At 31.6% G+C, this 23,007-nt stretch overlaps 1 protein-coding gene across 1 annotated transcript in view; it reads left to right on the top strand.

Annotated features, from left to right (window-relative positions):
* Positions 1–21,286, top strand: part of Pgd (phosphogluconate dehydrogenase) — a 44,020-nt gene extending 22,734 nt beyond the window's left edge. Inside the window, exons 5-9 of the mRNA XM_075355688.1 lie at positions 4,660–4,744; positions 5,089–5,324; positions 6,981–7,114; positions 15,639–15,861; positions 20,267–21,286. Coding sequence (XP_075211803.1) covers positions 4,660–4,744; positions 5,089–5,324; positions 6,981–7,114; positions 15,639–15,861; positions 20,267–20,386 — 798 coding nt within the window. The 3' untranslated portion in view covers positions 20,387–21,286. The remainder of the gene's footprint in view (positions 1–4,659; positions 4,745–5,088; positions 5,325–6,980; positions 7,115–15,638; positions 15,862–20,266) is intronic.
* The last annotated feature ends 1,721 nt before the right edge of the window (positions 21,287–23,007 follow it).

Below are 23,007 nucleotides of genomic sequence, written 5' to 3'. Positions count from 1 at the left end.
ATTAATTACCTTTCTGACCAAGACGTGTCTTTTAGGGAAACTTTTTACAAAGCTATTATAAGGCGTTTTCCAAATTCCCAGTTATGGAGACCAGCATTTTTCTTTGATGAATATGTCATTTACATGAGTAATAGATCTCAGGACAAGTATTTTTGATGTAAAGAAAATTTCCACTTTTATAAGGAAATTACAGACCACTGACCTGATAAAGATTAACTGCCATTTTACAGAAACATGATGTTCCTGCTCAGTCAGTAAGGAACTTTTTAAATGAACATTCTGATGGGTGGTAGGATCGGTAGGAATTCTGAAATTCAGTGGCCTTCGAGAATTCCAGACAGAATGAGGAAGGTGCTAATAATTATATTTAAAAGGCCTTTGGAAGAGTAGTTATTTATAATATTTAAACATACTTTATACTGTTTTAAATACATAATAAATGAATGTCACATACTTACATTTGTTAAATCATTCATTGTTTATCGTTTAGCCTTTGTTTCTGACTCAACTTTCTTCAAATTATAATTGAAAAAATTTGTTAGGAACATTCTTTAATTCTAAAAAGAATGTTGTTCAGTCAAGACATTATTTTATTGACTCAGGTGACTTCAGTCAAAGTTGTTGATAGTATTGTATTCAGTACAATTCAAAAATTTACTATAGATGACATTAGTATTATACAATGGGTGAAGGGCAGCTGAAATGTGTTGCACACTGAAACGTAGCAAGTGAGCAAAATGTAATGCAAAGCAACAGGTGCTGCCTGTTTTGTAGTTCAATTCTTCTACTACTACGTACCAAAACTCGTTAAACGATACCCTCTCACTTTCTGTCCATCAGTGTTGTTAAGGAGTCAAGTACACATGCTATGTTAACATGTTAAAAACAATGTGGAGTAATTGAATTTTTAACAGGTGTGAATGCTAGTGACATTTATCGTCATCTAGAAGTCATTTATGGTGATGAAACTGTTAATTGAAGCACTGTGAGTAGTTGGGTAATAAAATCTATGCATCAAAAACTAATAAAGCTAATATTGAGGATGAACCTTGCAGTGGTCGACCAATTTCTGTGACCGATGAGCATCAAAAGTAGATGGCCCTATTGATTCAAAATGATTGTCACATCACTCAACAACACTTTGCCATCCAGGTAGGCATATGAAATGTAGGCATATTAATTGAGAGTATAACTGGGCTGGTGTGAGATATGTTCATGCACTCAAAGAAATTTGAACCTATTTCAATCCTTCCACACTCACAGATTTGACACCCTCTTGTTTTTTTTCCTTCCCCTTTCTGGAACTATTCTTGGAGCATTACTTCTGACAGGGGAAGTATTCATCCATCAGATGTCTGTATGCGGAGTGCCCGCGACCTCATTTTGCGAAGACAACCCTCACACGGTCAGGGGGCTCTAAGTGCTCAGCCACGGGCCTGTCCGGCCCAGCACCCTCCGGCGTCGAGCTTCCTCCGAGGCATGTAATGTGTCATTCACTTTCGTATCATAGTCCTCTATAGCCTTCCATTCAAGGGGTTCTTTCATCATAATTCTCTGAGTGTCTTCTAAATTAAACGTGAACTCTGCACCCAAGGCTTCCACATCTCTTGGCATTCATTCTCAAATCATGTACAACTAAAATAAACATGTAGAGGGGAAGGGTCTTCTCCTCAGCACACATGGGACAAAGGTCCGTGTGGTCCAAACAGAATCAGTACAAGTAAGCTCTATAGCCTCCATGGCCTGCCAGAAACTACGATAAATAGTAACCCAGCGAGCTATAAGTCCTTTGATACCAGCTTCTAATATCTTCAACAATGTGGTGCATCCATCGCCCTTTTGTCCCCTCGTCCCACCTGCTTTGTCAGATTCCTAACAACTCCTCTTCAATATCAGCAGAAGTTCTCCCCTTATCGGCAGGAGTTAGAGGTCCCAATGCTCAGAGTCTCTTTCTTTGCTCAGTCAGCAGGTCTATAGGTAAAAGGCCAGTGAAGACCTCGGCTGCCTCCTTAAAAACTGTGTGATAAGCGCAGATTATCAGTAAACAGCATCTCCTGTGTGAAGCCTCGAGTCACCCTAAAAATTAGCATACTTAGTGATGCTTCCCCACAATTCAGTCCCATACAACATTGTGGTCTATGCAACCCCCGCCAGTAGGGGCCAGTGCAGTTGGGTAGGAGACCGGCAACCAACCTCGTCGTCTTCTCCACTTTGGCAGCCACCTCGATGGCCTGTGTTCCATACCAGAGCCTCTTGTTGACCAGACCCTGAGATATGTAATCGCAACTGTGGCTTCGATCCGTCTTCCCTCCAAAGTGAATCTCAGCTTCAGGCATCCCTTGGCGAAAGAAATTGCTAACATCTCTGTTTTATCAGGGGTACATTCCAGCACTTTCGCTAGGGCGTCTATCATGGCCAACGGCCAGTATGTGGAGGATAAAGCTGGGTTCCTCCCCAGTTTGAGGACTAACACCAGCTGCTGGTATTTCCACCTGTGGGGGAATATCTCCTCTGCGAGACAAGCATTATATACCTCAAGAAATACATCTGGAGCAGTCCAGACCGCCACCCTTATCACCAAGTTTGGCAACCGGTCTAGGCCCGACACCTTCCTTAAGGGCATGTGTCATTGCATCCAATAATTCCTCTTGTGTAAAAGGGGTTGGAAAATCTCTCTATCATTCCCATCGTCAGTCATTACCTGTCTGTCTGGAAAAAGGCCATTGATTTGGCACCCTCTGGGATTTTCACTTTTTTCTGCAATTATATCTTAAGGGTATTCATTTCACCATGGATGATGAATTTAAAGACACATTGAGATCATGGATCAAGAAAAAACTGCCAGCATTCTTCATTGACAGATTGAGAAAACTGGTTCACCATTGGGAGAAATGTGTGGCTGTAAATGGTAACTACGTGGAAAAATAAATTCTTGTAGAAAATAAAATGTACTTATTTACAACATTTATTTCATTCGGCTATCTCTTTTCGTTTTTGTAAGTTATGAGTAACAATGCATTACACTTCAGCAACCTCTCGTAATATTTTAATATACTTTGTACTGTTTAAAACACAATGTAAATGAGCGTCATTTACTTCAACTTTCTCAACCTCTTTTTTGTAAATTGACTTTATTCAAGCCATAATTAAAAAGATCACCACAATTCAATAATACTATTTTACTGTAAATGACATTTATATTATAGCACTAGAACTCTGTAATCATAACATTTGCCTGCAGTGACCATGTTTTGTTTGTCCCAGATGAAAACATGGAAATTGCAAGACTAAAAATCTCTTTTATGTGATTTTATTGAAATAAAAATATTTGATTGTTTTTGTAGTAATAATAAAACATAATGTTTATTTTATTATGTACAATTTAAAACTGCAGCTTGTCGTAGCACTATCAACTACAACCTTGTCATAGTATTTTACTAATTTACAAATACCTTCATAAAATTCAACCGCCTGGATACCTAGCCAACCTTTCATGACATTTTGAAGTTTGTTCTCATCATTGAAGTGCTGCGATGCAAGCCATTTCTTCATGTGATTGAAGAAACTTGGCGGCAAATCCAGATTGTAAGGGGAATGATCAAAACTGTGTAACTGGAATTGATTTAGAAGTTCTTGAGCTCTTCAAGCACTGTGGCAGATCCCATTTGTTTGGTTCAATGGATCTCTGTGAGCATTTTTGGAACCCGTCAAGCACAGAACTTTTGGTAGCCCAATCTATCAGTGACAAACTCATACAAAACCATATGAGAAATTTGTGGGAATTGTTCAGGAAGTTCAGAGATGGTGACTCTTCGATTATCACTTTTTTGTCAATTTCACTGACAAGATTATCACTCACAACCGAAGGCCTATCGCTCTTTTCTTCTTCCTGGAAGTTTGGCTTTCCATTTTTTAAAATTGAAACCATTGCTGCACTACACTATCACTCGTAACATTTGGGCCATACACAGTTCACAACTGACAATAAATGTCTGCTGCTGAAACATTTTGTGCCCAAAGAAATCTTATAGCAGCATGCACCTCTCATTTCGTGGGATTTTCTACTGCAGCGCTCATGTTTTTAGGTTATAACTAGCAAACAGGTTAAAGTACACTGCTCACATTGACACAGCTGGAATTGCACTGATTCAGAGAGTACATGATGTGTCAATGGCAACGCCACTAACACTAGTGATGCACTAGTACAATGCAGTACATTGTATGTTACAATGGAGATAACTTTCCGAACCGTCCTCTTATTAATTTTTCTCTTTCAACATTTGTACAAAGAAATTACTTGATGTTTCATTTTAATATCAGATTGTCTCCATCTGTTTATTTTTAAAACAACTGCCTTACATTAAAGTAAAAAATTAAATTTAATATAAAAGTTTTATAGTTAAAAGTAGACTTGTTATTGAGTGATTGTTATTTATAATTAAGACTGCTTTTTGTGTTACTGTGTGTCTTTCGTTCATGAGTCATGATTAAACATTTTTTTTAGAGTTAGTTGGGCTAGATCACACCAAACCATGATTTTGTGTGGTGACATATAATATTAATTTTTAATCTTTGTGAACATATTTCTTTTATTCTATATTGTTTACTGTTTATAATGAATTATTGAAATTTACTCTTATTAGTATTTTATATTTTCAGGTGTTTGAAGAATGGAACAAAGGAGTGTTAGATTCATTCTTAATTGAAATTACAAAAGATATCCTTAAATTTAAGGATAAAGATGGTAAGGAAATATAAACTTAAAAGTAATCCAAATTAAAGTAAATATTATCCTTAGTTGGGTCATTCTCATACCAATTTCAGAAGCATTTAAATTGTTAAATTACAAAAGAGCATTTATTTTTGTTATCAAGAAGCACTGAATGTGATCTTTGTAATAATATAATGATTTGTTATAAATGAGTACAAAAATTCAAATTGTAAAGAAAGAAAATTATTTTTATGGAAAATAATGCTTGCCTCAAGAAATATAAAAACAACTTCACCTTATTCTTTTTCTGGTTAAGAGATTTTGATTTTCTACCTTACGTAATATGGTTTAATAATTTTATATATTTGTATTTATAGGTAAATACCTTGTTGAAAAGATTCGTGATAGTGCTGGACAAAAAGGTACTGGTAAATGGACAGCAATTGCCGCTTTAGATTACGGAATGCCAGTTACTTTAATCGGTGAGTCTGTATTTTCAAGATGTTTATCATCACTTGTTGAAGAACGTCATAAAGCTAGTGAATTACTTAAAGGACCTCCAACTACTGAATTTAAAGGAGATAAGAAGAAATTTCTTGATAGCATTCGTCAGGTATGTTATAAAATGAAAAAATAACTTACTTTATTGTTTATTATTAACATCACAATTACTAAAAAGCTGTTAATAATAATTCTATTTAGGTTATATTGTGACTGTTTCTTTCACTTATTACTTATTACATCTGTCTGGGCAACATAGACCAATTCAAATCTGAACTTATGTGTATTTAAAGGTTACTAATATTACAAATTGTTAATGTCTCCTTAAACGAGATAACTTGTTTATTTATTAATTTAAATGTTGAAAAAAAATCTTTTCCTCACAAAATACATCTGATTTAGGTTTTTAAGGCCTGATCATAAATTTAATATCTGTTTAATTTTATAATGATTTTAATTTATCCAAAGTTATTGCCTTAATTTCTCTATTATGGATATACAATAATAAAAAATTATAATTTCATGAAGAGGTATTTTTTTTCTATCTATTACATAAATCCTTTGGTTGCTTATTTAGTTAAATTTAACAAGTATAGTTTAGTTTAGTTATTAGTTATAGTTTAGTTAAGTATAATATTTAACACTTTCATTACTACCTCTGTAATAGACATGTATATTTCACTGAAATTAATCTTTTTTAAAATTCATATTATTCCTTTGTACTGTTAAAACATATTTTAAATTCTATTAATATAAATCATTTTGTGCAGAATACTGGGATAAACATATCTTATCTTAATTTTACCATGAAAGTACCTTTGCAGGATCCTGCATCCGCAGTCATGATTGAAATATTTAATTAAATTGCAAATTAAAAATACTAAAATAATGAAAATTGCATTTTAATTTATTATATGAGTGCTGCTATCTTTTGCAGTTTTTAGTAAACAGATAGCAGCTCCAATGAGATGAGGATGATATGTTTGACATGCAAATGAGGTGTAATAGTGTGTAGACTCAGGCCGACCATCCCTGAGACATGTACCCTGACCACCAAAGTACACCGGTATTCACTGTCTAGTGTTCAAATTTGTATAAAAGCAAGTACCATTTACTAGGATTTGAACCTCAAAAATCAGCTGTTAAAAAACTGATTTGCTATGAGTTAACCACTTGCCCAGACTGGTGGCCTAAACATGGAAAAAATATTTTTGAACCAGTTTTCAATAAATACTGTCATAAAAAATGTAATATTCAATTAAATTTGTGAATGAAAAATATTGGTATCAAAAGTGTCTGGCTCTCAAGATGCCCAGACACCAAAGAGAGTTAGGTACTTACTCCTTTCGGTTAGATTATTGAGTTAAATTGAAGGAATTTAGGTATTTATTTAATTTATACTGAAAATAATGTTCTGATAAACCATAATTAATCTATTACCAAATGAATTAGCTTTCTTATTATTTTTGGTTCAAATGAATAAACTGTTGTCAGAACAGTTAGAGTAAAGAAAATTGCCAAATTTGTTTTTGAATTAGATTTGGAGTTCCCTTCTATTTAAAAAAAGAAAACATAACATTTTCAATTGCTGTTTTATATGTCCATAATTTTTCAGCTGATAACTGCTGATCCATCCTTTTAGAATGTTTGGAAAAAAGTGGTGTAATATTGATCTTACCAAAAATTTTTTGGTGTATTTTTTTATTTTACAGAGAAACTTTTTCATAAATTTGATTAAGATTATATTATTGTTTCTTTGTTGTTTTAGGCACTTTATGCATCAAAGATCATTTCATACGCACAAGGTTTTATGTTAATGAGAGAAGCTGCTCATTTATATAATTGGAATCTTAATTATGGTGGCATTGCATTAATGTGGCGAGGTGGATGTATTATTAGAAGGTAAGGTGGTGTTTAATTAATGTAATTATTTAATAATTTTAAAATTAGATTTTAGGTTGTCATTTTCTTTTGTTTTAGTCTGATGTTGCTTGCTTTATCTATCCTTTGTAATTTTACTCTCTAAATATTAGAAAATACTTCAGCCTGTGGTACGTTACGTTATATTATATTTGACTCATAATTATTCTCTTTTATGCCATGTTTTATTATGTTGTTTTCTACCAATATTATCAGAGAATGTTAATACATTTTTTCTTCTTGAATAATTGTTCAGTTCACTATCAAATCTCTTCTTTAAGTTTTTTATTTTTAGTTGAAAATAATAGAGGTGTAGACTGCTCTTGAATATATTGAATATATATGTTTTCACTCACTCTCTGTCTCACACACACACATACAAGCTACACAGTAGCATATAAATTAATCTGAACACAGATGTTATTTAACAAAAAGTAACTATTTAGAAAAAATCATACCTGTACAATTTGTAAATATCTAGTAATTATGTCTTGTTTATACATTTTTGGTGAATTACATTTTTCAACTTTGTTAACTTATAGCAATATATGCCAGTGGTAACCATCTAACTCCTTTGCATTGATTTTACTAACATCTTTTGGAATTTCTATTAGTCTTATCCTAAACATCTTGAAAGCATCATCAATATCCTTCTTTCAGTACTCAATTAATTTTTTTTTATCTCTTCATATTTTTTAATACCTGGTGTTTAATTTTAGTCACTGATTTTATAAGTTATTTATTTTTAATTTTGAACTTTTTTATTTAATATTTTCAGTTATAGATTGATTATCAGTTTTATGTATTGATTGAACTTTTCTATCAACATACTATACTATTAACACATACTACATCGCTTCTTATTTTTAGAGGTACATTAAATTAATCTTTGCCGTAGATGATTTCTATTCTTTACAACAAAAAAGTCACATTTAAAAATAAACATAAAATTGATCCAGATAGTTTCTAAAAAAAAAGGAGTTATATTTGATTCTAATAAGGATTTACTATAATATGATGACACTTGTCTGTTTGATAAGTCTGCAAAGGTAAAGAAATCAGTTATTTGAGGAAAATATTTTTTATTTCTCTTTTCAAGTCTACAACTCTCTTAGTTTAACAAAGCTCAAATTTTTCAATCCCATCATTATAATATTATTTATTCTACTTTTCAAAATTTAGGCAACTCTTCACGATAAATCTCTTTCTAGTATGTAAGCTACATCTTAATATTTGGAAACGGATAACAATCTGAAGGTGTGTAAGTCTGACAAGTAGGGAAATGGGAAATAATTTCATAGTGTAATTCAAACATTTTACTGTTGCAGAAGTTGGTGTGTTCCTCTGGTGAAACAAAAAACATTCTTTTTTTGTAAAAATAGCATTTTTTTCTTTATGTCATTATTTTGATGATCCAGTAAAGATACATACCCAGTTATCATTTTATCCACAAAGTCTATGCAGATTATGCCACGAGTATCCCAAAAGACAGTGACCATCATCTTTTTTGATGATGTAATGGTTTTCATCTTTTTAGAACAAGTTCCCGAACTGCAACCCACTGTTCTAACTATTTCTTGGTTTTAAGTTGGTCAAGATGTAGCCAAGTTTCATCAAATATTATGAAATTGAACAAAAATTCTTCTTGATTATGTTGAAACAGCCCCAAACTGAGTTTAGAAATTATTACGTGTTCATGCTTTTGATCCATTGTGAGCAAATCTGGCATTCATTCAGTTGAAATGCCATCTTTTTAACAATTCCTTCCATGTATTTTCAGTATTTTATCCTCTATCCCAACCTCATGAATTTTTTCAATGTTTCTACAGTTGCAATCTCTATAGGTCATCGAGAATGATTATTTGTGTCATTTGAGCTCATATGATCACTCCAAAAATAACACTGTTGTACAAAATTTGATTTGTTTTTGTTCCAGAAATGAAAATGGGTGAATCTGGTAGCAATTTTTAATGCTGAATTCAAATATGGCTTCTGAACTAGTCTTATCACCTAAGGATTTTTAGAGGCAACTATTTTAATTTTACAACATTACGTATTTAAAATGCATTCATAATATAATATAATCTTACATAAAACGTTGTAACGTTTGATTTTCTGTGACATTTTGCATCATGAACATCTCTCTTTAGGGTCCAACAATAGTCATGGTACCAAGGCATGCTTGGGACCCCACTTACCTTGGTACCGCTTTTCAATATCCAAAATATCCCATTAGAAAAATTTGCCATTTTTATCACTGACTGTTCATAGATTTGGTGGGAAGAAATCCAAGTGTGAGTCCAAGAAGTAAATCTTCACTGACTTGTTGCATTCCGTGTTTATTTAAAAGATAATCTACTATTTCTTTGTATTTTTTGAATTTATGGTTTCCTAAGAGGTTCTGGCAAATGCTCTTAAAAGACTTTCATGCAACTTTCTCCTTCTCATTTAATGTACTATCAAATTTGTCATCTTTAAATAAATCTCTAATTTGAGGTCCTACAAAGATTCCTTCTTCAAATTTTACTCCACTGATTTTTGGAAACTTATTTTTTAAGTAAGTGAATCCAAGCCCACTTCAATTGATTGCTCTCACGAAGTTTTTCCTAACCTCCTGCTTTAAATAGAGTGGAGGCAAATAAACTTTTTTTGAATCAACAAGTGGTGCATTAACAACATTATTCTTTTCTGGAGTTAATGCTGTTCAGTTTGGCCACCCTTTCTTTACATAATGCTTTGCTTTTTCTGGTTTCTGCTGTTCCACTCACAAAGAAAACAACAGTATTTGATGGAACCAAGTTGAAGACCTAACAACAGAGCAGTTACTTTCAAATCATAGATATTCCACTGAAATTCTTCATACTTTATTTTATCTAGCAGAAATTTCATGTTCACGTAAGTTTCTTTCAGATCTGTCGGGTAAGCTAGTGGCACTGATGGAAACTCATTCCCACTATCCAGAAGCACAGCTTTCAGACTAGCTTTAGACAAATCAATAAACAAATGTCAATCTGTTTTTTACTCATGACCAAGTGATTCCATTACAACAAAACATTATTAGAAATAAGCAAGTCGATTGGATCAGACCATTTCAAATCATCCAGCTAAAAATTAAAATGAAACCCATGGTCTCAGAATGTCATGAAAATGTGTTTTTTGTTCTATTTGCTACCCTTATTAATCATGTAAAATATTTTTGATAATTAAATACTTTTAAGTTATTAATTTTTTTAATTAGTTAAAAAATATGTTGTTGTTGTTTCTGAGGCTTTTAGGATTGTGATGTTGATTTAGTAAAATATTCATAACTATGTCAATTTTCATCATATTAGAATGGTTTCTTTCACTAAAATTTTCAGAAAAATATACAGAATAAAGTAAAAATGCATTTAGCAACTTATCTCTTAATTGCTGCAGTAAATATAAGCCCAAACCTATATTTCATAATGTTTTGAAGAAAAAATAAAATTTTAAATTTCCATTTAAGATAAAAGGCATTACAGTAACCAAAGTACTTTTTTTTAAATTTAATATTAAAAGTAGGTTCTGGAAGAATATCTGTGGTTTTCTGACTACCAATACATTTAATACATCATGAAACAACTGACAAATAATTCACATTAATATGATGCAATTCGAGATAGTATCAAGATCCTATAAACCAATTTATGTCTCATTTCTAAAAATATACATTACCTACTGTATTTATTTAATTTAGCACGTAAAATCATACATAAGTTTGTGTACAAAGTACCATTTTTTAAACATTATGACTTGAAAGTGTATAATTTAATTTTGACTGAACTTTAAAAGTTAACATACAACGAATTGAATGAAATCAGTGAACGAAAGAACTTATAAAGTCCTCCAGAAGTCTTGACGTAGTTTCATTTACTATTTACATCTGTTATAACAGTGGAATTACAGAAATGTTTCTTACAATAAAACTTTTGAAACACCAACACCTTGTTATTTATGGACTTGTGTTTGGTTTAACATTTTGTTGCATTGAAGGTTGATTGAACTAATTTCTTTCTCAGAAAAATAATACATTCTCTTGGATGCTTTTGTGAGTGGGGGATTGAAACATAAAATTATGTTGCTCACAGGAATCCAGGAAATATCTTTTGAGGGCCAGTGAAAAGACATGGCAGGCTCGTGGAGATGCAGAAATTTAATTTTAATTTCACTTTCATCTTCATGTTTTGATAAAACTAATCCAAAGAAACTTCTGGTCATCATAAATGCAGGCAATCTAGTTGTGCACACCAATGTCAGACTTCTTCACTGATGAGTTTCTCCAGAAAAATTGAAGACTGTGCAAAAGTTTTCATAGAAACTTAAATATTTTGTTGCATGGAGTCTTCAAATTTGGGTTCAAAGTGGTGAAAACTACGTGTCCCAGGAACTGTCTAGGCTTTGGGGAAATGATCCTCTAGGTTTTGGCGTGCCTCTTATCATTGTTTCTTTTGTAATCATTGTGAATTTTATGTTTTCTATTTTTGTCTTGCAAAAATTAACGAATTTTTGGGCATTTTCAATAGCATTACCAGGATTATGTTGGAGACTTGCTTTTATCACAATGCACTTGACAGTGCCACTAATACCATCACAAGGTGACTTCCCATGGCTGATAGCAAAAAAAGACCACATAGCTTTTAATCCAAAGTCCTTTTCATGAAGGCACAGATTGTGAAAGTTTTTATACTGTGTGCTGCACATCCATCACTATAATAAGTCATGGTTTTCACCTCTGGAAATCACTTTTTCAAGTATTCAGCAAAAACCTCTTGTGTTTCATGAACAAATGTACATAATGCTCCAAGTCGTCAGACATTATGTATAAACTGGAAACTATTTAGTCTTCATTGTTGTCATGATGTGTGTAGATCACAACTGGATGAAGAGAACAGCTGTTGCTTGTCCAATGATACCCTTGGGCTTCATTTTGCAAAACAAAAGAATAGTTTTCACGAAAATCAATAAGAACAATGGCTTCATCTACTTTCAGGTTGTTTTTGATTTTTTCAAATATCTGGCCTGAGATTTTGTAATGAAAGAGTGAGGTATTAGTTTTTCTAGGCCTTCAACTAAGATTTCCAAACATTCTTCTAATGTTACGGTGAACTGCATCTGTTGAGTTCTGTCAGTAGATATCCAAGTGGAATATGTCACCTCATTATGATGATCCCACTCTTCGAATGTCTTCATAATGAAGGACAGTTTGAGCAGTGCCGTAACATACAGTCTCTGTTGTCTCTTGAACATACTAACTTCTCAATAAGTTCATTATAGTTTTCTTCAGTTGAACAAGTGTAAAGCAGTAGTTAAACATCTTCAAAAATAGTACATACAGAAACAAAACGTGTACCTGCAATACCTGTTAATATACACCATTTTGGTCGGAGCATGCAGAACTTGGACAGTCCAACTTTAAGACCTGGATGTTCAAACTTGAAAGCGGGTACAGCTCATTCAAATTTCCTAACAGGACTTGTATTAATTTTTTTAAATGCTTATTTTATCTTTAGAACCTGGCATGACTATAGAGTATTGACCTCTTTGGTAAAAGCTTTTGACAAGCTTAATCACATTTTCGTTGAAGGGATATCCTTTTCTTAGCTCAGACAGTGCAATTATATTCTTATCTTTAAGAAGATCCGTAGCTTTACTTGCAGTATTCTCACTCACATTGGATTCTTTGCTTATTTTTTTTCTCCTCTGTGAAGCAGGAACTAGGATTAAAATTTGTACTTTTTCTCTTTTTTAAGTGGTAATATTAAGCTTTTCTTTCATTAAGTCTATCAGTCTGTCCATATCCTTTATTTTTTGTTCAGTTTCTTTTGTCAATGCAAGTGGAGATTCATCTGCTAAAGTAAATTCCTTTTATAAAATCTTGATTACTTTTTATTTTAATGTACTAGTAACAGACTCAATTTTTCTCTTTGCGTAGCTGATTTCCTATGTGGTGCTATTCCATGAAGTCTAAATGGGGATTCCCCTAAATTTTGCATGGATGAATTTAGTTCTTCCAATTTCTCTTGTTTAGAAATAGATCTCAGTTCCTTATCTCTCCACTATCACTGACCATTTCAATTTGACCATCATGGAATAGTGTGTCTTGTTTGTTAACTTTTTGTGTACAAACATCACATACTTTCTGCCCAGGGACTGATTTTATACACTTTTGTAAATTGTTAATTTTTTTTGGAGAGTTCCTAACTTATTACTCTTAAAGATTTTTGATATTTTTTCATGTGACATTGGAATGGGTCTATACAGAATTTTTGGTAGTTGTCAAACTTGTTTAAGAAAAATGCTTTATCATGCTCACAGACATTAATCAATTGTTCTAAACTCACTCACTCCTCAGACTTAATATATTAACTTCTGATTGTTCCAGCAATCTAATACTGACTAGCTTTGTCTGTTGTGTATAACTCAACTTACGGCATTCAGTTCCATTTCCTTTCCCAACACTACACTTTTCAGATTGGTTTGCAGACATTTTAATAAATACACTTGACAAAATTTCATTAATAATCAGAGTCCAGATAAAACTAATAGCTGCCTATGCTTGTAGTTGAGGGGAGCTTTCATGTTGAATCCTGAATTATTCATGTTGGAACAAGCAGCATGGTTCAATGAAGCCTACATCTGCAAGGAAAGAGTGATGGTGACTCAACTGCTTAATCTTTATTCTTTACATTTGCTTGTTGCCAAAGGTGCCTGGTATTTTCTTTGTTTACTTTCTTTTCACAGTGTAATAATAATAATAATAATAATAATAATAATTCTAAAATCAGTGATAAATTGATTGTATCATAAATATGTTAACAACTTCAGATCAAATGAAGTTTCATAACTTAATTTCACTATCTTGCATTATGTTCGTTTTTCAGGAAGTAAAATCTGTATTATTTAAGGGTTAAAAGATACTGCCAATTAAAAAAAACACAAATTTTCTTCCACAACCTGCTAGCTCATACTTTTAGAATTATATAAAAAAAAAATACTTTGGTTGCTGTGTAATGTCGTTTATTTAATCACATTTTTAAATTTTGTGTTTAAAAATTATGTTTTTTCTTCAAAAAAATTGACAATTGACAAATGAAATCCAGGTTTGAACTAATATTTACTGCAGCAATTAAGAGATAAGTTGCTAAATGCATTTTTACCTTGTTCTGTATATTTTTCTGAAAATTTTAGTGAAAAAACCATTGCAATATAATGAAAATTGACTAAGTTATGAGTTTTTTACAGTTATATTTTTTTTAAAAAGATAACTTATAAAGTATTTAAGATATCAAAATAAAATTTTACCTGGTTAATAAGGGTAACACATAGAACAAATAAAAAAAATTTGCATGGCTTTCTGAGACCATGGGTTTCATGACCCATGATTCAATAGGGTTGACTCCCTAAAAAAAAAAAAAATTTATAACAAAAAACATCTTCAAATACAAAGAAATTTCTGAAGTCATTATGCCTATTTCTAAAAACACATACTTTTATTTCAAGGTGGAGGAAGTTCCAACCTTTCAATCATGACCCTAAAAGTTCTGCCTCCTTTTTTAATAAATTCAGATCTCATGAAAGGTCATTGAGGCCCACTTGTGATAGTAAATGTGGTTCACCAGACGAGCACGAAGCTTCATAGTTTTGATCAACTCTTACATCATCATTTCCCTCTGCCAATCTTTATGTTATTTTCTGGCGGTTTAGGCACAGGCAGTTCGTCACTGGGATACAGGTCTCATGGCAGATGGTAAATTAGGGTGTGCTTTGATTTTAAACTAATACTTGCAATATTAGTCAGACAAAAGTAACAATTGGTGTGATGATTTTTTGGTTCCCGCCAAATCATTGGAACAGCATAGTTCATGTGCTGAGAACCCTTTGACAGCTTGTAGTTTGACATATGTAGCACAACAAATGTGAGGGGCCCAATGTTTGTCTTAGTCACCGACTTTGCAGTCAAAATAAAGCTCATAACATTTTTTGATGAGAATAGAAAAAGTAAGATTCTGAAATTTAAATTACATACAGAAACCACTAATACTTGTTCTGGGACAACATTTTTTATACCAGTGTAACCAAATAACGTGTAAATTCTTATCAATGGGGAGCTGACTCACGATAACATTTATCAGACTTGACTTTAGTTTTTTGTATAGTTTTGCCTTTTAGGAAATTTTTTATAAACTCAAACGACTGCCAGCAGGATTATAAATGTATTCGACTGAAACTTGATAAACACCTACTGTTCGAAATGCATGAACTAATAATATACTACAAGCAACACTGTGTCTGTGTGAATTTATCAAACACCCTCAGTATAACACAGAATAAATAAATTACGATGCATACTGTGTTTTACTTTTTTAAAGTAATCATATAATTTTTTTTTAAAAAGTAGTTTAATAATAAACCAAGTATAAATTTTGTTATTATACTTATATGTTACACTATATAATAGAATTTTTATGTTAAATGTATGTTTCAGTGTGTTCCTTGGCAATATTAAGACTGCATTTGAACATAATCCAAAATTGACTAATTTGTTACTTGATCCTTTTTTTAATGATGCGATACAGAAGAGTCAGGCTGCATGGCGTGAAGTTGTAGCAACTGCTGCAGTACTTGGTGTACCAACACCTGCTTTTAGTACTGCTCTTGCATTCTATGATGGTTACAGGAGCAAACGTCTTCCCGCTAATTTACTTCAGGTACATTTACATTATCTAGTTATGCCTCTTTTCTTTCACAAATTCGAATATGTTCTTTTGCATTGTTTTCTTGAATTTGTATGGGTTGTGTGTAAGGGTTCTTGAATTTGTATGTGTGAGTATATGAGTACTTTGCTACATTTACTGAATATAACATTTTTTCTACGTTTTTAACCCTCTGGGCACTGATTTTTTTAATACCTAAAAATGAGTTTGAATACTGAGATATCTTATTACATTTCATTCATTCTACTTTCTAGAAAACATAGAATTAATTTATATCTCAAGATGTTTAAATCACAAAAAAATCATGAAATATAATATTTTATCTAAACTGTTTTTTCTTTGTTTAAAGTAAGTAGTTTTTTTCATTGGAAATTTTGAAACATTCATTGGTAGGAATAAAAGACAACATAAATTACAGACAAATTCATTTTTGGATTGTATCTGACAAAAACGTTCTTTGAAGAAGTAACTCCTCATCTTTTTCCTTCTGCCTGTCATTTTTGTTTTTTTTAAAAAAAAGTTAATATCATGAATCGGTTAGAGAAATCATTATAATATTTTACAAATATATGTGGTATGCACATGTTTACACCAACTTTCTCTAATAAATAAAAAATTTCTATGTAAACACGTTTACAAGTTTAAGAATTGTGACAATGTCAATTGTTTAGTCTTTTATATTTTGATAATCATAAGTTTATTCAAAACATATTTAAATAAAATGTTAAGCATTTCATTGTAAACAAAGTGAGACTACTTTTTAAAATCAAACAACTGAATTTTTGCAGAAAATTTACTTGACCTAGTCCCATGTGGCATTTTTGTGTCCTAAGATGAAGTCTATAATAAAAGGAAGCCGTATTGAATCCATAAATAAAGTAATTACCAAGCAATAAAGCTCATTAAAGTGTTATCAGAAGCTGATGTTGCAGCATTACCTGCAGTAGTGGAAACTGTTTAGAGAGATGTAGGGGATCTGAGAAGTGAACACATTGAAGGAAATAACATTTTCATTATGTAATGTATAGGTTAAAAAAATGTTGAACATTCATTATTCTATAGTCACACCTTATATCTTGTCAGCAGTTAAATGTATCGGCTTCTGTTTTTATATTGTTACTTAAATTTCTTTTGCCAGCTATTGTTGAAAAGTACATATTAGTGAAGTCATCATCATCATCCAAATAACTATTCTGTCGTCAATTTCTAACGTGGTGATAACCACTACCATATTTTGTTCAGTTACTTTACATAATTTACTTTAACATTTGTCATTTCTCATGAACTATTAATTGGAAGCTCATTAAAATAAAGTTTTTGTTTTGTCAATCAGAACAATATCAGATTTTGAAGCCATTTTCATAATAACAATAAATGATATATAAAAGATATTACAACCTAATACATTACTAGCCCTATAAATATCAATTGTAATCCCAATTGCTTTTCAATCTCTTTGTAATTAAACATTAAAGAAAAAATTATAATTACAAATACAGCAATTTAAAAAATGAATTTTTGATTCATTTTGAAAAGAATGATTGACTGAATAAATGTAAATACAAAAATTAGGCCAAACACTTACGGTATACTGATTCCATTTGCAATAATTCCATTCTACACGTTCACTGGGTTAGATAGATTGCAGCCCAGGCTGAAAGCTTAAATTTTATAATAATTTGCAATCATAATAAAAAAAATGTATTACCTGATACAGGAGTGAAAGAGCTGTGTGGATGTCACTTGGCAGTTGAGAGCACTAAGCTTTAAGCATGTCACTGAATGTGGTATGAACATTCTTCAGTAATTAAAAGTTAATCAGTTAATCTAGCAAGCTTATAAACAGAAGCTCATTTATAGATTAGAAATGGATTGAAGAGACCAAAGAAAAAGTCAATTCAAATTCTCTCAATTCCCTTCATAGTAGTTGAATCTCCATGGCAGAATGGTAGCATTTCACTCTTCTGTCCAAAAGGTTCTGGGTTCGAATCAAGTTAGATTTATTATTTTTCATTATTCTAGTTATTTTTATGAATTTCCCTTCCATGTTCTTATACATAAGTTTCAAGCTTTTGCAATAATCCTACGTAATTAAACAGTTCAGCATTGTTATAGAAGTAACCATTTGTTTCATGTATAAGTAATGAGTTAAATTCTTTACAAATTAGTCTTTTAAATTGAGTAATATGTAATATCACTATTATTTTTATGTAAGGAATTCAACTGCACTATTTTTTTCGAACAGGCCTGCAGAGGATCATGCAAATATCATTTTAATTCTGTTTTGATTTCCCCTTTTCCTCCTCCAAAATTCTTTCACTATGCTGTGTTTTTCATTCTTCTGTCCAGCACATGCACTCACTCTCTTTTCTTTTTTGCATTCACAAGAACCTCTATTTTGTGAATTTTTTCTCTAAATCTTTTCCTGTCTTAACAATTTGTTATTTTTATATTGCTGTATGTAGATGTTCGTTGACTTGTTTTATGTATAGGGGCGGAGTTTTATATTTCCAAAATGTATCAAAAGGTCTTTGGTTCAGTCTATCTGAATCCATTCGAATCATTTGTCATCATCATAGTTTGTTTGACAGAGGCAAACTAATGATGGAAGATCCTTGTTTGATTTTCAGCATGTTAGATAATATAAAAATGAATTGTCTAGTAAAATTAACATTTTGTTTTAAGTTAAGTGATATTCTTTACAAATGAATATCTAGCTACAATTAAAGAATAATTAGTCATTGCTTTTATCCAGTTTAAGTATAAAATTCACATAAAAGATACTTCTACTATTAAGGGTGTCCCAAAATAAAATGTAACCCATCTATCATTTTTTTAAATACTTAAATGAGAAAGACATGAGTAAGTTATTAGTACATTTTTGTTATCAAATTTTCTACACTTTAAATTCTAGAGTAAATGCGAAAGTGGGCACCATCTTCTTGAGTACATGGTTCCACCTTTTCACTGTTTCTTACAACTATTTTAGAGTTTTTTACTGAATATTTAATTCAACTTCTTTGATATTGACCTGCAGTTGTTCCATGTTCATGGTTTTTTGCTGAAAGCTTTTCTTTCAGGTAACCCCCGAAAAAAAAATCTGATGGTGTCATACCTGGGGATCTCGGTGGTCATAAGCTCTGACCATTGGTTCAATCACCAAAGAACTTGTTAATAAAAGCAGTTGTTGATTTTGCATAGTGTGATATTGTGCCATCATATTGTAACTAACAGTATCGATCTTCTTCCAAGATAGCAATAAAAAATGTTCTAATATCATTCTGTGTACCCAAAGAAAATAGGCACAACAATTTTTTTTGTGATACACACACCAGAACCCATCTTCTGCGACTGCAGCAGTTTTTCATGGCACAAGTAGGGATTTTCATCACTCCAAATCCCACTGTTTTGACTATTTACATAGTCGTCCAAATGTAACCACACCTCATCAGAGAAAAATAGTGAGTTGTGAATAGTTACATATTCAGAGAAAACATGAATCCTTTCATACACATATCTACGAAACAAGTGACAGTATTTTAGCTGTTTTTCTTTGTTGGGATTAACAAATTGATGAACTATTTGAATTAGATAGTTGTAGATTTAACTGTTTTGTCTTCAAATGATGATTGAATTCAGGTGACAAGCATCAAACTGATTTTTTTGGCAAGGCAATTGATCGGTTATTGATTTCAGTGACTGTGTCACTAAATTCAGTGACGCAGTCAGTACTGATCTCTTATTAGAAACAGATTTATCAAAGTAGTTAATGTAGTGATTCTTGTACTACAGTTACTGATCATATACTGAAGTTTGACTCTATAACAAAAGCATATTCCTCTTGTGAAAACACTTTTTTCTCACTAACAATGCATTAAGCATTCTGATCGTTTTTTTTTTATGGTTATGATACTAGTCTACTGTATTGGCAAGATAGTCATTTGTTAGAGTCATTTCTTTACTCTATTCCAGTAAAACATGGGAGAGTATTCCATAAATTCAAATTTTATAGAATACTGATTGATGGATTCTTTTATGTATAAGTAATCCCTTGCTGTGTATAAATTGTATAAGACTGTATGCAATAATACATTATTGTATACAGTTATATACAATAATACAGTGCATCTCATATAGGGACACCCTGCATTATTGAATTTTTTGTACAATTTTCAGATTTTAAATCATTGAGAATGGCATGGAGGCGTGTTTGGAAATCTCAGTAGACAGCCTGTTTACGGGAACATGAATGACAAAGAAGTAGCATGTCCTTGTGCAGTATTGATATTTACTTCTGTGGGTTTAATAAAATAAATAATAAATATAATATAGTAAGCTACATCCATGATAGCAACTATTAAAAATTACAATTTTATATTGTATTTATTTTATGTTTTAGGCTCAGAGAGACTACTTTGGAGCTCATACTTATGAACTGTTGAATGAACCAGGCAAGTTTGTCCACACTAACTGGACCGGACATGGTGGCAATGTTTCTGCAAGTACTTATCAGGCCTAATATTTGTGTAATACACATCATCATCATCATCATCATCATCATCAGATGCATTTATGACTAACTCATATCATTCCAATTCAAATTTCCATTTCTGTACATAAGATAGTATTTATTATATCTTATTTTATATAGCAAAATAAAAAATAATATATATATATTATATCAATTATTCATTGTGGATCTCTAAAAATTAAACTTAGTTCAAATAATAATAATGATCATTTTAAACTATATTTTTTCTAATAAGTTCCTTTGTGTATTTTTTTGCTATTTTGTGTAGTTTATAAAATTATTTAAATTTTTTTTTTTAGTGGTGATGAATAGTTTCTTGATTTTAATTAATCTGTTTGGTTAATTTGTGGATCTTTATAAGAAATATTATAAATATACTGAACAGCGAGGTGAAGTACTTATTCATATTAGTCTGTACTGGTTTCTTTAATGAATTTTATTTATTTTTCCATTCTTTCAACTGCTTCTTTTCACAACATTCTTTTTTAATTTTTAGCTAATGTAATATTAAATAATACTGTACATTTTGTCTATTTATTTATTGTTATTTAATTCACCTTGATAAAGATGTAATGTAATATTTTTACTTTATGAATGCTGCGTGTTAAACTAATAATACTAATAGTGATGTATATTTTGAAGGTTATATGTTGTTATTTATTTTTAAATACTTGTTACTTATTAATATTTTTAAACTTTCGATAGTTTATTTTTGTATATGCATTAATGAGCAATATTTAATTACACAGAAATGGAATATGTATTACAAAAGGTGGGTATTTTCTAATAATGATCAGTTACCTATAAAATATGCATACTATAATGTAACAACATTTTTAGTCAAGATTTGTATTATTTTCATATAAATTTATTTTAGAAGTGAAATAATGTTTTGAAGTATTTATTTTTACTTGTTCCCTTTTCCTGCTCACTTGATCCTTTCTTTTTCCTGTTTAGCCTCCGGTAACTACCATTTAGATAATTCTTCAGAGGATGATATGTATGAGTGTAAATGAAGTGTAGTCTTGTACATTCTCACTTCGACCATTCCTGAGATGTGTGGTTAATTGAAACCCAACCACCAAAGAACACCGGTATCCACGATCTAGTATTCAAATCCATGTAAAAATAACTGGCTTTACTAGGACTTGATCGCTGGAACTCTCGGCTTCCAAATCAGCTGATTTGGGAAGACGCGTTCACCACTAGACCAACCTGGTGGGTTTTGCTCACTTGATCCTGGAATAAAAATGACTACACAATAACATATGACAAAAAGCATTAATTTATTACCAGTTATTTATAGCTGGTTATTAATAACTGGTTTATCTTCATATCCTTTTAATAACTGTTAATTTACTATCAGGTTATTTTCCATGTTTATTAACTTGTAAGAGAATAATATAATATGAGGACCTGCAACAAAAAAGCACAGTTTGTCCTGTGGTTTGTAGAATTGAAATCAATTGTGTCTCTTCATAATATTCAGATCATCACATATCCTGATCAAGTTACAATTGATAATAAGTGTATTCATCAGCAGTATACAGTTTTTTAAAATGAGAAATGTAAAAATGAGGAAATTTCAAAGATATTTTTAGAAAGTTTTTGCATTTGAATTCATATATTAGATTCTAGAAAAAGTTGAATTTGGTGTTTTATGCTTCAAAAAATCAATAAACAATGTGAATTTTTATGTACTTTAAATGGACAAAACCATTTTCCACATCAGTGGATATGCTCATGATCACCGGTGTAAAATTGAATTACATTATGCAATTTTGAGAACATTTAGAAATCAATAATGAATGTGTGGTTTGAATTACTAAATTCAAAGTTACAGACACTTTCTTCTTGAGAAGAGTGCCAACTGCCAACCTTCACATCTGCCAACTTTCCTCCTCTCCATCACTCCAGACATCAACTGCTTTGGAGGTTATCCATGTTTCCTCCTCTCTGCTGGAGCCCATTCCAACATCCTCGCAGACTATCTACACTGCTCCATTTTCTGAACATGCCCATATCATAGTAATTGTCTTCCCTCCAAAACATCAATCACTGTACTGGTTCTTTTTCTGATCTCCTCATTTCTCACGCACTGCATTCATGAAACTCCTGCACAGCAAATCCATCTCCTCAACCAACAATCTTCCCGCATCCCTTTCTAATTTCCCAAGCTTCTGATCTGTACAAAAAATGCTCTCGATAACACACTCTTGTACACCTATATATAGTTGCTTTCCATATCCCTTCAGACCACCACAAAGAATTACACCTCTGGATCACCATTTGCCCCAAAGCTATACAGTGACATCTTTTAACACTATTTCCCTTTTGTAATAATATAAAGCCAAGGTATTAAGCCTTCACATGCCTTGATGATATTCAAGTCATCTCCTTTTGCACCAGCCACTAAAGATTTCATCTTACTGAAATTTATCTTCAAACCCTAATTAATAAAGGTTCCCATCAATTTTCTTACCATATAGTTAATATCAAACCAATCTGATGCTAATATCCTGTATACGTACTGAAGAAAAATCTACTTTCCAGCTTACCTATCAGACTTGTTAGTGTACTTTTCCAGTTTTTGTATAATTTCTTCCTAT

This window comes from Lycorma delicatula, chromosome 2 (assembly GCF_047948215.1).
Source record: "Lycorma delicatula isolate Av1 chromosome 2, ASM4794821v1, whole genome shotgun sequence".
Taxonomy (NCBI): domain Eukaryota; kingdom Metazoa; phylum Arthropoda; class Insecta; order Hemiptera; family Fulgoridae; genus Lycorma; species Lycorma delicatula.
The sequence above is the reverse complement of the archived record's forward strand: the minus strand, read 5'-3'. Positions and strand labels throughout refer to the sequence as shown.